Source organism: Somniosus microcephalus, chromosome 4, assembly GCF_052327205.1.
Source record: "Somniosus microcephalus isolate GS21.2 chromosome 4, FLI_Smic_1.0, whole genome shotgun sequence".
Lineage (NCBI taxonomy): Eukaryota > Metazoa > Chordata > Chondrichthyes > Squaliformes > Somniosidae > Somniosus > Somniosus microcephalus.
Window position 1 is genome coordinate 333,480,037 of NC_140990.1, and position 16,806 is coordinate 333,496,842.

The window sequence follows — 16,806 nt, forward strand, 5'->3', positions numbered from 1 at the left end:
CCAAAAGCAGATTGGGTGACCGCTTTGCGGAACACCTCCGTTCAGTCCGTAAACGTGACCCCGAGCTTCCGGTTGTCTGTCACTTTAATTCTCCGCTCCTCTCCCACTCTGACCTCTCCGTCCTCGGCCCCTTCCACTGTTCCAACAACTTATCCTGCTGCCCTGTGACGGTGCAAGGCAAAAGAGATGGGAATCCACTGTGCACTCCAGCCCCTACAGTGCCCACCAGAAGGCCTCAAGCGTACCGGGGGACAGTACGTGCTACTTCTCCAGGGGAGAAGAAGAGCAGGGGAGTTATCCCGGTACCAAAGCAAAATACTGTGGATGCTGGAAATTTGAAATAAAAACAGAAAATGCTGGAAATACTCAGCAGGTCAGACAGCATCTGTGGAGAAAGTTAACGTTTCAGGTCGATGACCCTTCGTCAGAACTGGAAAAAGTTGGAGATGGAACAGGTTTACAGGGATAGGGTGGGATATGTGTTGGTGTAGGGGTTACGGGGATCGGGTGGGATATGTGTCGGTGCAGGCTCGATGGGCCGAAATGGCCTCTATCTGCACTGTGGGGTTTCTGTGATTCTGTGTGATTAAGCAAGTGCAGGGGCAGGGAAAGGGGGGATGGGAGGAAAGAACAAAAGGGAAGGTCTGTGATAGGCTGGAAGGCAGGAGAGATTAAATGACAAACGATGGTGCAACACAAAAGGAGATGGTCATGGGACAAGTTAAGAAACAAAAGATGAGTCTAGATGAGGTGTAAATGGGAATGGCAGAATAATCAACAGCTGCCATGTGAAAAATAAATTAGGGCAGAGGTTATAGTCTGAAATTGTTGAACTCGATGTTGAGTCCAGAAAACTGTAAAGTTCCTAATTGAAAGATGAGGTGCTGTTCCTCGAGCTCATGTTGAGCTTCGTTGGAACAGTGAAAGAGGCCGAGGACGGAGCGGTCAGAGTGGGAGCGGAGCGCAGAATTAAGGTGACAGGCGACCGGAAGCTCAGGGTCACACTTACGGACTGAACGGAGGCGTTCCGCAAAGCGGTCACCCAATCTACGTTTGGTCTTCCCAATGAAGAGGAGACCGCATTGTGGGCAGCGAATACAGTATACTAGATTGCAAGAAGTACAAGTAAATCGCTGTTTCACCTGGAAGGAGTATTTGGGGTCCTGGACAGTGGGAAGGGAGGAGGTGCAAGGGCAGGTGTTGCATCTCCTGTGCTTGCACGGGAAGGTGCCGTGGGAAGGGGAAGGGATGTTGGGGGTGATAGAGGAGTGGACCAGGGTGTCGCGGAGGGAGCGGTCTCTTCAGAATGCTGAAAGGGGAGATGTGTTTGGTGGTGGGATCACACTGGAGGTGGCGGAAATGGCGGGGAATGATTGGTTGAATATGGAGGCTGGTGGGGTGAAAGGTGAGGACAAGGGGAACCCTATCGTGGTTCTGGGAGGGGAAGGAGAGCAGAAGTGTGGGAAATAGAACAGACACGGTCGAGGGCCATGTCAACCACAGTAGAGGGGAACCCTCAGTTGAGAAAAAAGGAAGACATATCGGAAGCACTAGTATGGAAGGTGGCATCGTCAGAACAGATGCAACGGAGTTATCCCTGGTCTTGGCCAATATTTATCCCTCAATCAACATCACTAAAAACAGATTATCTTGTAATTATCACATTGCTGTTTGTGGGAGCTTGCTGTGTGCAAATTGACTGCTGCGTTTCCAACATTACAACAGTGACTGCACTTCAAAAAGTACTTCATTGGCTGTAAAGTGCTTTGGGGACGTCCAGTGGCCGTGAAAGTCGCTGTATAAATGCAAGTCTTTCCTTATTTTTCCTTTCAGGGCCAGACCGCGGAAGAGAGGTAGGCAGCCTGAGCGACCAGGGGGCCGCGTCCAACCTGGGAGCTGTGGATTGCCACCTTGGGCACCAGGCCCAGGGATTGGCTTGTGTTTAGGAAGATGCACCTTTACAAAGATGGCCGCCACGTGGCTTCCAATGCAGGTCACGTGGGCGGGGTTTTTTTCCCGGCGCGCGCGCACGCCCCGCCCCCAGCCTCGCTTTCACCGCATCGAGGACGGACGCCGCCGATTGGAAAGCTGCGCGCATGCGCCCGCGCGGCTGGAGTAACTCAGGCTGGAGCCTGGCAGCGAGAGTGGCGTTGGGGGAAATCGTTTAGGCCGAGTTCAACCCGGAGCGACGAACCCTCCCGATTAACACCGTGCGGCGGCTGCTGCTGACTCCGCTTCCCCCCCCCCCTCCACCACCACCACCCTTTACCCCGGCCGCCTCCCCCCACCTCCTCCTCCAACCAACTAACCGGCAGAGCGGGAGCCATGATGTAAAAGTGAAAGCAGTCAGGAGGGGGAGGAAGAGCGGACGGACGGAGAGTGGGAGAGAAATCAACCAGGTATCTGAAGGGAGGGAGGGAGAGCGAGCGGGCTCAGCCCAACGGTTCCGCGGGGCTCGAGACAGCCCAGAGGCGGGGAGCGCGAGCGAGCGGCTCAGCCCATTGGATCCGCGGGGTTCCAGGCAGCCCAGAGGGGCTCAGCCCATTGGATCCGCGGGGTTCCAGGCAGCCCAGAGGGGCTCAGCCCATTGGATCCGCGGGGTTCCAGGCAGCCCAGAGGGGCTCAGCCCATTGGATCCGCGGGGTTCCAGGCAGCCCGGAGCGGCTCAGCCCATTGGATCCGCGGGGTTCCAGGCAGCCCAGAGGGGCTCAGCCCATTGGATCCGCGGGGTTCCAGGCAGCCCAGAGGGGCTCAGCCCATTGGATCCGCGGGGTTCCAGGCAGCCCGGAGCGGCTCAGCCCATTGGATCCGCGGGGTTCCAGGCAGCCCAGAGGGGCTCAGCCCATTGGATCCGCGGGGTTCCAGGCAGCCCAGAGGGGCTCAGCCCATTGGATCCGCGGGGTTCCAGGCAGCCCAGAGGGGCTCAGCCCATTGGATCCGCGGGGTTCCAGGCAGCCCAGAGGGGCTCAGCCCATTGGATCCGCGGGGTTCCAGGCAGCCCGGAGCGGCTCAGCCCATTGGATCCGCGGGGTTCCAGTTAACAGAGGGGGAGCGCGAGGGGCTCAGCCCATTGGATCCGCGGGGTCCAGTTAGCAGAGGGGGAGCGCGAGGGGCTCAGCCCATTGGATCCGCGGGGTTCCAGGCAGCCCAGAGCAGCTCAGCCCATTGGATCCGCGGGGTTCCAGTTAGCAGAGGGGGAGCGCGAGGGGCTCAGCCCATTGGATCCGCGGGGTCCAGTTAGCAGAGGGGGAGCGCGAGGGGCTCAGCCCATTGGATCCGCGGGGTTCCAGGCAGCCCAGAGCGGCTCAGCCCATTGGATCCGCGGGGTTCCAGGCAGCCCGGAGCGGCTCAGCCCATTGGATCCGCGGGGTTCCAGGCAGCCCAGAGGGGCTCAGCCCATTGGATCCGCGGGGTTCCAGGCAGCCCATTGGATCCGCGGGGTTCCAGGCAGCCCAGAGCGGGGCGGACCGCGAGCGCACTTTTGCAGGTTGTGGGGGAAATGGCTCGCAGCCTGTTGCAAGTTAGCAGAGTGCAACATTATTCGCACTGCTTGGAAGTATGGGTGGGTGGGTGTAGGGGGGAAGAGGAGAGCGCAAGTGAGTACAAGCTGAGGCACCGATAAAATGTTGGTGCGCGTTTTATTTATATCTGTGGTACTTTGCAACAAAGCTAGCGCTTGTGCAACAGCATGCATTTAAAGGGAAAAAATTGGTTTGCATTACAACCGGTAAGGGTTAATGGTGCAGTGTGGAGAGAATAGGTCAGAACTGGTTAATTATCATTTTTTTTAAAGTGCATATTATAATTGCACATGTTCCGAATGTGTGTAGTGTTGAATATGTTGCAGTATTGAGAGTCCAGCGAGAGAATTGCAGACTTGAATACAAAATAAGTGAATGAGATCATGTTGACACTGTTCACAGCAGGGATATTGGTGCAGTGGAGGAGAGCACAGGTTATGATTTTTTTTGATGGGGGGTGGTGGGAGGAATGCAGTGTTAAAATGTAATTTTTCCAATGAGTGATATAGAAATGGTGAGGAGGAAAATGTAAAATGATGCATCTGAGTGACACTTCGCTACCAACAGGAGAGAGAGGGTGGTGCAGTCAGAAAAGACCTGCACTGTGCTACAGAAGCTGTAATATGTACTGGATAACAACTGTATAGGTATGAATGAGTGGTGATGTATAATGACATTGGCAGGAGGAGAAGACTAGACTGAGAAATCGATGGTTTATTAAAATAATTAGAGTGAGGTGGGTAATTGAATAAAGCTGGAAATAAGTGTACACGAGATAATTGAACATAGTGACCTCACTGAAGTAGAAAGCGTGCAGCGACAATTCTGGAATGGATGAATGAAAGATTAGGTGATGTAGTGGCTGTGCCAACACTGGTGCAGTAAAGTCAATGCAGAGTATGGAGCAAGCAATGAGCAAATTTCTGGATTTTAAAACAAAACAGCAATAAGGGCAGCGATTGTAAAGGGAAATGGAGAGGCTGTATTTGGCTGTGTGGCTGCGACGATTCTGATGGCAGCAGTGGGATTAATAGGGAGGAAGCGATCGGAAATGTATGAATGAGTGGGGGAGGTACTGGCAGAAATTGCTAGTACAGAGAGGAAAAAAGCTACACCCGAGCCGTGGGGGAAGGGAGATGCAACGGGAGGGATGTTGCTGCGTGGGATTGAGAGCGGGAGCCAGCTTGTGTGCAGTACAAGCAGGAATACTGCGATGAAGAAATGCTAAGGAAGGAAACTGGAAGTGTACGAACTGAAGTGTACTTGCAATAGAATCAAGAATATTACTGCAGTAAGAGCCTGCAGAGGGGAGGGAGAGCGAGGGGCAAAGCAAAAATGGTGTATGATTAAACGTGTAAGAAGGATGCCATAGGAACTGCAGCCTTGGAAGGACTGACGCCGGGAGGGAACATGGGCAGTTGAAATTGTATGAATGAAAGGGACGGTGTTCCTGAATGGAACAGTGAGATGAGTGGATATTAATGAAAAGGGAGAAAGTAAGGTTAAAGAATGAGGAAGAACAAAATATTGATGTGCTTTTTGCAAATTAAGGGCAGAGGTAACCTACAGGCAGTAGGGCTATGGATTTTAAAATTATTATTTTTTTGAACACTGGTAAAGGACCAGAGGAGGAGAAATGCAGGCAAAGCAGTATTGCTGCCTGCCATATTTAGAGGAATTGGAGATGAGCAGAACTTTGTTAGCAGTGGAAAAGGGGCAAGTTAAAGCTTTTAAGGAACAAGAATGAGCTTATAATTGAGCCAGGTCAGAGAGGAGATGGCTAGGAAGACTAGAGAGGGTAGTTGTCCTCATTTTTCTTGTTTAGTTTCTATATGTTCCTTTTTAAGTGCAAATTGATTCATTTGCTGATGACCTTGAGGCCTCTGATTAGACCGTGAAAAACATCTGACCTTTTGTTTCCTGCGTTTAAAAAATGTCTTGTTATGTATTTTGAATAGGGGCACAAATTTCAGTCTTGAGCTTATATTTTTGTGCGAGTAGATAGTGTGACTTCCTCAAAACATTGTACAAATTCCAGACGAATGGGTTTCTTGACTCATCTTCCTCTCTTCCCTCCCAAATCATTGGAAACTAAAAGGGAGTCGGGGAAAGCACAGCGCTGATGGTTAGAATTGTGGTGCTTGCCCGAGACTAGTATAGTTAGCGTGAGTTTAACTCGTCTCCGCTTCATACTTTTGCAGGCTTGCAATGTAAGGTGCAGTATGTAGATTTGTAGCTCCTGGTTTATTGTGTTTAAATCTGAGGAAAATCTAACACCACCACCCCATTGACAGTGCAAAGACTTTTTGTGAGGGACTGTTCGAATGGAAGCAGAGAATGGAAGTGAGAAAATAGATGTTGGCAATGGGCGAGATGAAAGCGGAGGGAAAATAGATACTTCTGAATATACAAACGAATTTCTCGAAGATTGGATGGCAGTTTCACCTCCTAAGTTTTAGCTGGGTTCAATCCAGTCTGAACCAATGGGATGAAAGTATCTTCTCACGCTGCAAGGGCCCTTTTTGGAAATGAGCCTCAATCCAGTTCGTAGTTGGTATGGGATAATAGCACGGAACTGCCCACAACTGTGTAAATTGTCGTTCTCCCTCAGCGGGGATTTACAGATGTTGGAACTCAGAAAATTAAGATTGGTGCAGGAGCAGGCACTTTACTAAGACGGAGATTAAAGCACACCGTTGGAGCAAAATTGAGTGAACTTTGCATCTGGTTGCGCTGTCATTCTCCTGGGAGTGCTTATTCCCCAGCACTGATCCTTCACCTTGATGAGTTTTTAAAAAAAAAACTTGACAAAAATGATATTAGAAAGCAATTCCGAAGCTTTGCAAGAGGTAGAAGAACTGCTGGGTTAGAGATGTGTTGAGTTTTCATGCTCTATTTAAAGGAGAACTTAATACTGAACCCTTTTAATTCTGAATTTTTATGAAAGCCGATAATTCTAACCTTGTTTTGAACATTGTTCAAAAGGTTTTAATAGTTCACCTCAACTGACACGTCATAGAAATGTAAAAGGACAAGGCCAGTGCCAGTGGAACGAGAGCGTACTCACGTGAGCCACTGCCGTGACTTTCCCAAAAGAGACCAAAAAAAGGCAAAGGGAATTTGATACACTGGCCTTTGTACCTCCCTGGCAGCTATAGAGCAACATTTGCAGATGTTTGCAAACAGGCTACATACCTGTTGTCTTGGTTTGGGAAGAGTGCAAGTGAGAGTAATGAACACACACAATTCAGCAATCACTTCATGTACATGTATACAATAAAAAGTATTAGAATGGCATTGTGTAAGAAATGCTGCAATTGCAGTAGCGTGGTCAGAGTTTAGAAGTATCTCGTGCTGGTCTTCCTTGAAGGTCACGATCGGCCTCCATTGACAAACTTTGTCGACGATTCGTGTCATTTTGAGCAGTAAGAATGGAAATTGAGCTTGACAGTGTAATAACACTAGCATGATTTCAGTAATTTTTCAGGTTGAAGGCAAATATAAACAGGAAGTTGAAACCACGATTGTTCGTTCAGCTTATGTCCCATTGAGAAAGTGAGGAATCGAGTTGGCAGTTTGCTGTTGAACAGTGAGACTCCGAGAACTGCGTTGTCTACTGAAAAAGGGAAGAAAATGGATATAGTAGAACATTTATTTGTCCTCGTGGGCTGTTAGTTTAAAAATAAAGTCAGTCTTTCTACAATTGGAGAGAGGGAGAAATTATTTGGCAAAGAGAAACTGCCATGGTGTGGGCTGGATTGTGCCAGCTACCAAAATCTGGCCTGGAATACTTTGTGGTTGATAGCAGATGTTTTCGGAACCAGGAGCTGGTTCCTTTACAAAGGACTTAATTGACAGCTGGGAATAAATGAAGTTGTAGTTTAGATAGTGAAATGTCTGGATAAGAAATGGAGTATAGTTATCAATGACACTTCTAATTGGGTAGCTGTGACTGGTCGTCTACCGGGATCAGTTCTGGGACCTCTGCTGCTTGCAAATATTTATAGTTTAACAAGAGTACTGTAAGAAAATGTTAATTTGTGGATGTCATAATTGTATGGGAAACCAGGAAGTTCTGAGGAGTGTGATAAAATTCAAGGATCTGTAAACTTATCTGGCTGAATAAATATTGCAATTTTAAAAATAGAAATGTCAAATGAGTTCACAAGTGCACTGTTGTGGTAGATCAGACATTGTTTTAGCACAAATGACGCTTTCAATTATCTCAAGTTTAAAGAGATACTGACGTTCTAATTGTTGGACTGCACTTGGAGCATTGCTGACACTATATATGCTTCAGAAAAGAGAAAGGTAGCAAGAATGACCTAAAATCCTGAAGCATTGAGGAGACTGAAGAAGGTAACCCTGGTTGCATTGGGGGAGGTAGTTTTTTTTGCAAGGGAGATGGCTTGATTTGCATTTTTAAAATGATGAATGGGATTGATCAGGTGGGTAGTCTTTTGCTTTTGCAGAACCAAGTTAGATCTGAGGTTACGATTTATACGGTTAAAAAAGCCACAAGCTCACTTAACTGAAGCAGTTGGTACCCATATTTTGGAGTTTACTTCTGCAATGCACTACTGTACTTTGCAAATTGGGTGCTGACTTGGTGATCAGGAGTAGAAGGATAAGGGGGCGGTAATGAAGTGGCCTGATTCATTTCTGAGAGTAGCTAAAATGATCTGAATGTCCCTGTCATTTTTTAATAATTGTAACAAGGCTATTGCAGTTGATTGCATTAGAAAAGTGATTTAAAACAAAATATATTATGCTTCCTTTTATATAGCACCCTATCGCATCAGTGTCTCAAAGCAATTTATAGTGACTGTTAGGTGAGCAAAAGCAGTAGCCATTCCGAGCTAGCAGTCTCCCCGGCAAAGCAGTGAAGTGAATGACCAGTGTTTATTCTGTGGTGGTATTTGGTGTAGAAATATTGGCCAACACACTGGAAGAAGTTCCCACTCTTTTTATAAAAAAAAAAAACAATACCATGCAATGTCAAAGAACAACAGCAATTTGCACTTGTATACTGCCTATTAATGTAGAAAAAAACTCCAAGCAAATTCATGATGTGTATAATTGGATAAAAATGGATTCCGGGCAATGAAAGAGGTATTAGGAGGGGTGACCAAGAGCTTGATCAGAGGTGGTTTTAGGGAGGTCTTAAAGGAGGGAGTGGTGGCGGCGAGGAGGAGGGGGGGTGGCGGTGAGGAGGAGGGAGTGGTGGTGGCGGCGAGGAGGAGGAGGGAATTCCAGAGCATGGAGCCGAGACCGCTGAAGGCACAGCTGTCAATGGTGAGGCAAAGGAGTGGAGGTCAGTCAGAGGAGCAGTGTTCTGGGGTACTGTAGGGCTGGAGGAGATTAGAGAGGGGGGCAAGGCCATGAGGAGGTTTAATCAACAGGGCTGAGAATTTTAATGTTGAAGCATTGAGGAATAGCGCAGTCCAGCAAGGACAGGAGTGATGGGTGAAAGGGACTTGGTGTAGGATAGGGTACGGGCAGCAGAATGTTGGATGTGTTGAAGTTTATGGAGCATGCCACTGGCTTTTAAGAATAGTTTGACTGTACTTCCCAAAGGACCTTGGCTTATAGGATATAACCCTTAATATTTTAGCAACGTATTACTCAAGCTTTTGTATGCAGTGTATTGGTAAGGTTGAATTCTTTCTGAAGCTTATTAGAATTGTGTGTATGGGGAGTGCAAGGAATTTAACACTGCATGGATGCTGGCAACCAGGACCTGAATTCAGAGTTGTATATAAGTTTATTTTGCATAATTACATGGAATTCAGTGGGAGTTTTGCCACTACAAACCGCATCAGTTTTGTCAGTGTAAAGCAGAGTGACATAACAGGAACTGAAAGTGACAGTGGCTTAAGATAAGATACTAGTTTATTGCATTTTCATTAGTGGGATTGTGATGGTGTCACAAAGTGGAACACAATCCTTTTGTGCATGCTGATAATATCAAATGCAATGGGAAGAATGGGGGGTGCGGGGGGGATACATGACTTAAAGGAGCATGCCACCCCATGGCCTCTGTACCTTTTTAATTACAGAATAGCCTATTGGTTATTTCACCCCCCCCCCCCCCCCCCGCCAATAAATTAAAGTTCACTAGCATTTATTTGGCTATTTCAATCTTTTTTTAAAACATAAAATATCAGAGGTTCTGCCAGCTGTGCTCTTTCTCCCACCCCCTCCCCAAAGCCTTCCCTGTCTCTCGCACAAAAAACAGTCCCAGCTAACTGGACTGGTGGGCTGTCTACTCTGTGATACTGAGCTGGCGCTCGGTGCAGTTAATGCATCAGCGCAGTGTACTGATAAACCAATCCAGAGTGTGGGCAGGTCTTTTCTGGTGCCATTGCCAATGTATGTCTTCAACCAACCACTAAGAGATCCAGAGTTCTATCAAAAAGCGCGAACATCTTGAATCAGTTGATAAACCATTTACGAAAATATATTTGGTTTGGATACCCAAATGTAAAGTGTGCACTGGTTGTAATGACCATTTCCACATTGTGCTTTTAGATGGCTTTCAAGCATGAAGTCAGAATATAGAGATGGGAAAGGTCGGCATAGCACAGACGACTTCCTGCATTTGGTCTGTATATGGTTAGATTCACTGTGCTTTTAAGCAAAAGATGTTGGATTACACGCTGTATAGTTCAGAGCGTGAACCTTTTCATTTTTTGAGGAGTTAGATTAAATGTTTTGGGTCTTTGGCATGATCAAAACCTTTCCCTTTGGAAACAATGATACCATTCTGCCTAATGCATTGTAAGTTCTAAAGAATTGTAACTTCTCAAAGGATTATCTAATCAGAGTGCTTCAAACTGTGTGGAAATATTTCTGATATAACAATGTTTCATTATTAACAAATTAATAAATCTATTATTTTGGGATTATTAATCACGATAGAAGCATTCCAAAGATAGAATATGCCACTTAATGTGGCTGTGTAAACCAGCTGTTTATCACTTCTGCAGGCTCTGTAAACGCTCAATGTTTAAGTAAGATTTAATGTTATGGCCTGATATTGATGGAATGTATTGTATGCTATAAAGAGTGCTTCATTTCTAAAGGAAAATGGATTAATCTGTAACGTTACAAATGGAACAGTAGCTAGAAAGGTTGACTTTCAAACTGCCAGTTGTAGCACCATCGCCGTATCTGGAGCCTGCAATGGAGCTGAAGTACGGACTTTGTTTCTGCACAGTAGCCAGAAAATTTTAATACACTTAAACATTTAAAAATAAAATCTGGTCACCGAAGCTAAAAATTCTCTCTAGCTCCTTGAATCAATGCTAATTAACTTTGTATCGGGGAGGAGTTGGTTCCTCTAAGATTCCACTCCAGCATGCTAACTAGGATAATGTGAGACTTCCGCAACTGTTGACTTGAGGACAAGAATAACTAAAGTGTTGGTGTCCTGACAGAGATATGCCAGCGACCTGTGTGTTTCATGTCAATTGTGAGATCCACGCTGATGGATTGATGTGATTTAGTCGCTAAGTTTGAGTGATTTATGGTTGATTACTGGCAACAGTGAATATATTGAAGTAAATCTGGGTTTATGTGACTGCTAGGAACTTCCCAAGCTTCAAACTCATTTTATAATAGACTTGTAATCACTCCCGTGCGTCCATTATCCTCCCAAGTGACCACTGACTATCATTTTGACGAGTGTAGTTTTAATATTTTCTTTCTGCTTTAATATTTTCTCTCAGTGCATTAAATAGTCTGTAACTTCAAAAATAATTATTTTCTTGGCTCTGACTAAATACTCCTATCTTCACACACCTTCCAATCTCTAATTTTATCTTTTGCGCAAAATAGGACTCAAAACTTGGAGAAGCTGGGTCTATCAACAACTATAGTTTTCATTTTCATTGTCCCTTTTTTAAAATAAAGCAACATCCCAACCAAGGCCCTTCAACTATGCTTGAAGAAAACTAACCGAACACGGTTGAACCAATAGGTCTGGATAACAACAGAAAATGCTGGAAAAACTCAGCAGGCCAGGCAACATCCGTGGAGAGAAAATAGAGTCAACGTTTCGGGTGAACCCTTTGTCAAGACTGGAAAGGCACAGGAAATGAAATAGATTGAGAGGCCAGGCTGGGAGAGAACAAAAGAGAAGAGACATTAAGAGGTATTCAAAACGAGAAGAGATGGTGATAGGACTAGTGGAGACAAAAGACGGCGCTAGATTAGGTGTGAAATGCGCTGGCAGAGTGGGAGACAGCTGCCATGTGGGAGAGAGAAAAAAAAGGTGGGGGTGGGGGGAAAGGGCCAAAACAAAGGTGTGGATAAAAAAATATAAGTAAAAATGTAATAGGAGCCGAGGCTATGATCTGAAATTGTTGAACTCGATATTGAGTCCGGAAGGCTGTAAAGTGCCTAATCGGAAGATGAGGTGCTGTTCCTCGAGCTTACGCTGAGCTCCCGTGGAACAATGCAAGAGGCCAAGGACGGTGAGGTCCGAGTGGGAATGGGGCGGTGAAAATGACAGGTGACCAGAAGCTCAGGGTCACCCTTACGGACTGAACGGAGGTGTTCCGCAAAGCGGTCACCCAATCTGCGTTTGGTCTCCCCAATGTAGAGGAGACCACATCGTGAGCAGCGAATACAGTATACTAGATTGCAAGAAGTACAAGTAAATCGCTGTTTCACCTGGAAGGGGCGTTTGGGGCTCTGGACAGTGGGAAGGGGGGAGGTATAAGAGTATGTGTTGCATCTCTTGCGCTTGCACGGGACGGTGCAAGGGGAAAGGGTGCTGGGGCTGATACAGGAGTGGACTAGGGTGTCTCGGAGGGAGCGGTCCCTACGGAATGCTGGGAGGGGAAGATGCATTTGGTGGTGGGATCACTTTGGAGGTGTCGGAAATGTCGGAGGATGACCCGTTGAATGTGGAGGCTGGTGGGGTGAAAGGTGAAGACAAGGGGAACCCTATCGTGGTTCCTGGAGGGAGGGGCAGGGGTGAGGGCAGAAGTGCGGGAGATAGAACGGACACGGTTGAGGGCTGTGTCAACCACGGTAGAGGGGAATCCTCGGTTGAGGAAAAAGGAAGACATGTCGGAAGCACTGGTGTGGAAGGTGGCATTGTCGGAGCAGATGCGGCGGAGACAGAGAAAGTGGGAGAATGGAATAGAGTCCTTACAGGACGCGGGGTGGGAGAAAGTGTAGTCCAGGTAGCTGTGGGAGTCAGTGGGCTTGTAGTGAATATTGGTCAATAACCTATCCCCAGAGATGGAGAAGTCGAGGAAGGGAAGAGTCAGAGATGGACCGAGGGAAGGGTGGAAATTGGAGGCAAAGTGAATGAAATTGTCTAGTTCAGGGCGAGAGCAGGAAACGGCACCGATAGTCATCAATGTACCGGAAAAAGAGGTGAGGGAGGGGACCCGAGTAGGACTGGAACAAAGAGTGTTCCACATATCCCATGAAAAGGCAGGCATAGCTAGGACCCATGCGGGTACCCATAGCAACACCTTTGATTTGGAGGAAATGAGTGGAGTCAAAGGAGAAGTTGTTCAATGTGAGAACAAGTTCAGCCAGGCGGAGGAGGGTGGTGGTGGCTGGGGACTGGTCGGGCCTCTCCAAGGAAGAAGCGGAGCGCCCTCAGGCCATCCTGGTGGGGGTTGGAGGTGTAGAGAGATTGTACGTCCATGGTGAAAAGGAAACGGTTGGGGCCAGGAAACTGGAAACTGTTAAAGTGGTGGAGGGCGTCCGAAGAGTCGCGGATGTAGGTGGGAAGAGACTGGACAAGGGGAGAAAAGATAGAATCGAGATAGGAAGAGCTAAGTTCCATGGGGCAAGAACAGGCTGAAACGATGGGTCTACCAGGGCAGTCCTGTTTGTGGATCTTGGGAAGGAGGTAGAAGCGGGCTGTGCGGGGTTGGGGAACTGTGAGGTTGGTGGCCGTGGGGGGGAAGATCTCCAATAGGTCTGGATGATGTTTTTAAGGGAGCAGAGAGATGTAGAGGGGCTTAGGAAGCGCCTTCTAGAGAGTAGGAGCAGCTGAAGACTACACCACCAGTGGTTGGGCAAAAGGAGAGGTGCGGTACACAGTTAGAGGAACCGAGCTTTGAGGGTGATGACTTTTGAAGCGTTGAGGTACAGTGCCTGAGGAAAAAGAACCATTGAAATCAGCTAATAAGCTGAGCGGAGATGGGTTTCATTGACTATTAGCTTGGAGAGGGTGGGAGATGGCTGAGAAGCTGCAAAAAGATGGATTCTGGACTAGAATGAGAGGGGGGTGGTGGGTGATGGGAGGCAAGTGGACAATGTGGCAGAGGCAGCTGCAGTTATGGTCTCTATTTTGGCGACAGAAATCCATGAGCTCCTGTCAGTTTGTGCTTGAGGTGAGGTTATAGAAGGCAGAAAAGGAGGTGGTTGATTGTGGAGAAAGAGTCTGGGGCTGTCCTTGTCCTCCAGGATCCTGGAGTAAAAATTGGTTTTGGCTGTGGAGAATAAACATAGCAACAGGAGTAGGCCATTCTGAATGCCTCAATTTAGATCACCCTTCAACCGTCTAAACTCAAAGGAATGCAAACCAAGTTTGTGCAACCTTGTCCTCCTAAATTAACCGTTTAAGCCCTGGAATCATTTTGGTGAACCTGTGCTGTATGCCTTCTAAGGCCGATAAAACTTTAAAAACTGTAGTTAACAAGCTGACTGCCAGTGGCAGTTAACTGTCAAGTCAGGTGTAAGTGCTTGTCTTGAATAGGCGCTAATCACAAGGCGCAGGGGAGATTATCATCACTTGTAAATTGGGTGAGGCTCCAAGTGTATAAAAGTAAACATTTCTGCAGAGCACAGAGCGGACTTGAACAGAGTGCTTAGTTTGGGAATTGGAAAGAGTGGGAATTCAGAGAAGAAAGGGAAGGAGTTGTTGCTTTTTGCTTACACTGCTTGTAGTGCTTTGTGTTCTAGGTAGATATTTAATTTCAGTTCCCTTAACTTAATCAAGATCAAGTAAGTAGTCAGGAAACTACACTGTAAACTAAGTTACCTAATTAGAAATGTATAATTAAATAAAACAAGGTCATATAGGGATGGCAGTGCAGGTGGTGTGCCGCATCTGCAGCATGTGGGAGTTTGTGGAGAGCGTTGTGATCCCGGGTAACCACGTCTACAGTAAGTGCCTGCATCTTGAGGAACTTCAGCTCTGAGTTGTTGAGCTGGAGTCTGAGGTGCAGACATTACGGGGCATCAGGGATGGGGAGAGTTACCTGGACACTTTGATCCAGGAGGCAGTCACACCCCTTAGGTTAGGTAGTGGTACAGGTCCGGTTAATGGTCAGGGACAGGAGGGTGTGATTGCAACTCGGGTAGGTAAGGGGACCCCAGGTGCAGTGCTGGAGGAGCCTTGGCCTTTGCTCTTGTCCAACAGGTATGAGGTTCTTGCTGCCTCTGTGGATGAGGGAAAAGCCTGCAGGATGGATGAGTAGGCTGACCATGGCGCAGGAGGCCATTCAAGTGGGGGGAGTGAAAGGGAATGTCGTTGTGGTAGGGGACAGTATAGTCAGGGGGATAGATACTGTTCTCTGCAGCCGTGACCGAGAGTTCCAAAGGTTGTGTTGCCTCCTCGTGGCTGGAGAAGAACTTGGAGTGGGAGGGGGCGGATCCAGTTGTTGTGGTCCATGTAGGAACCAATGACCTAGGTAGAACTAGGAATGCGGTTCTGCTGAGTGAGTTTGAGGAGTTAGGATCCAAATTAAAAAGCAGAACTTCAAACGTAATAATCTCTGGATTGTTAACTGAGCCACGCGCAAATTGGCATAGGGACAAACGGATTAGAGGTTTAAATGCATGGCTCAGAGTGGTGTGGGAGGAAGGGGTTTTGGTTCATGGGGCACTGGCACCAGTACTGGGGAAAGAGGGAGATGTTCCGTTGGGACAGGCTCCACTTAAACCGGGCTGGGACCAGTGTCCTGGCGAACCGAATAACTAGGGCAGTAGACAGGGCTTTAAACTAATGAAGGGGTGGGTGGGAGGATTCAGGAAAGAGTAAGTTTAAAAGCAGCGAGAGAAATGTCAAGGCTCTAGAGTAGAGTTTTGGGTAAAAATAAGCAGAGTGGGTCAGGAAGGGACAGAAAGAGTAACAAAGGTAATAAGGCATCAGTGACTAAGGTGACATCAGGGAAAAACAGAAAGAAGTGAAAGCTAAAGGCACTATATCTGAATGTGCGATGCATTCGCAATAAAATAGATGAATTAATAGCGCAGATAGAAATTGACAGGTTTGATCTAATAGCCATAACGAAGACGTGGTTGCAATGTGGCCAAGGTTGGGAACTAAATATTCCAGGATACGCAACTTTTGGAAGCGATAGGCGAAAAGGAAGAGGGGTAGCCCTGATAAAGGATGGGATAAAGACAGTAGAGAGAAAGGATCTTAGCTCCGAAAATCAAGAAGTAGAATCAGTTTGGGTGGAGCTAAGAAACAGCAAGGGGCAGAAAACATTGGTGGGAGTTGTTTATAGGCCCCCAAACAGTAGTTGTAATGTAGGGCAGAGCATAAATAAGGACATTAGAGGCACATGTAACAAGGGTAATACAGTAATCAAGGGGGACTTTAATCTACATATAGACTGGGCAAACCAAATTTGCAGCAATAGGGTGGAGGACGAATTCATGGAATGTATACAAGATAGTTTTCTAGATCAGTATGTTGGGGAACCAACTAGGGAACAGGCTATTTTAGATTGAGTACTGTGCAACGAGAAAGGGTTAATTAATAATCTTGTAGTAAAGGGGCCTTTAGAGAAGAGTGAACATAATATGATAGAATTTTATATTGAGTTTGAAAGTGACTTGGTTAAATCTAAAACTAGGGTCTTAAATCTAAAAGCAAACGAGTTGGCTAAGGTAGATTGGGAAACTACATTGAAAGGTATGATGAAAGGTGGACGAGCATTGGCTGGCATTTAAAGAATTAATACATCATTTACAGCAAATATACATTCCTTTAAGGCACAAAAACCCCACCGGAAAAGTGGCCCAACCGTGGCTAACAAGAGAAATTAAAGATAGTATTAGATCAAAGGAAGAGGCTTTTCATGGTGCCAAAAAGAGTAGTAAGCCTGGGGATTTTAGAATTCAGCAAAGGAGGACCAAGTAATTGATAAAAGAAAGGGAAAATAGAATACGAGAGTAAACTAGCGAGAGACATAAAAACAGACTGTAAAAGCTTCTATAGGTATATAAAAAGGAAAAGATTAGCAAAAGTAAATGTGGGTCCCTTACAGGCTGAGACAGGAGAAATTATAATGGGGAATAA

At 46.7% G+C, this 16,806-nt stretch overlaps 1 protein-coding gene across 4 annotated transcripts in view; it reads left to right on the forward strand.

Annotated features, from left to right (window-relative positions):
- Positions 1-2,307: 2,307 nt before the first annotated feature.
- ptpn4a (protein tyrosine phosphatase non-receptor type 4a) overlaps positions 2,308-16,806 on the forward strand; it is a 264,046-nt gene continuing 249,547 nt past the window's right edge. The window contains exons 1-2 of one of the 4 annotated variants that reach the window (XM_085986872.1): positions 2,310-2,399; positions 10,053-10,125. In XM_085986872.1, the coding sequence (XP_085842998.1) occupies positions 10,085-10,125 (41 nt within the window). In that variant the 5' untranslated portion in view covers positions 2,310-2,399; positions 10,053-10,084. Of the gene's footprint in view, positions 2,400-10,052; positions 10,126-16,806 lie in introns of those variants that run through there. The other 3 variants (XM_085986873.1, XM_085986874.1, XM_085986875.1) reach the window with 3 other exon arrangements.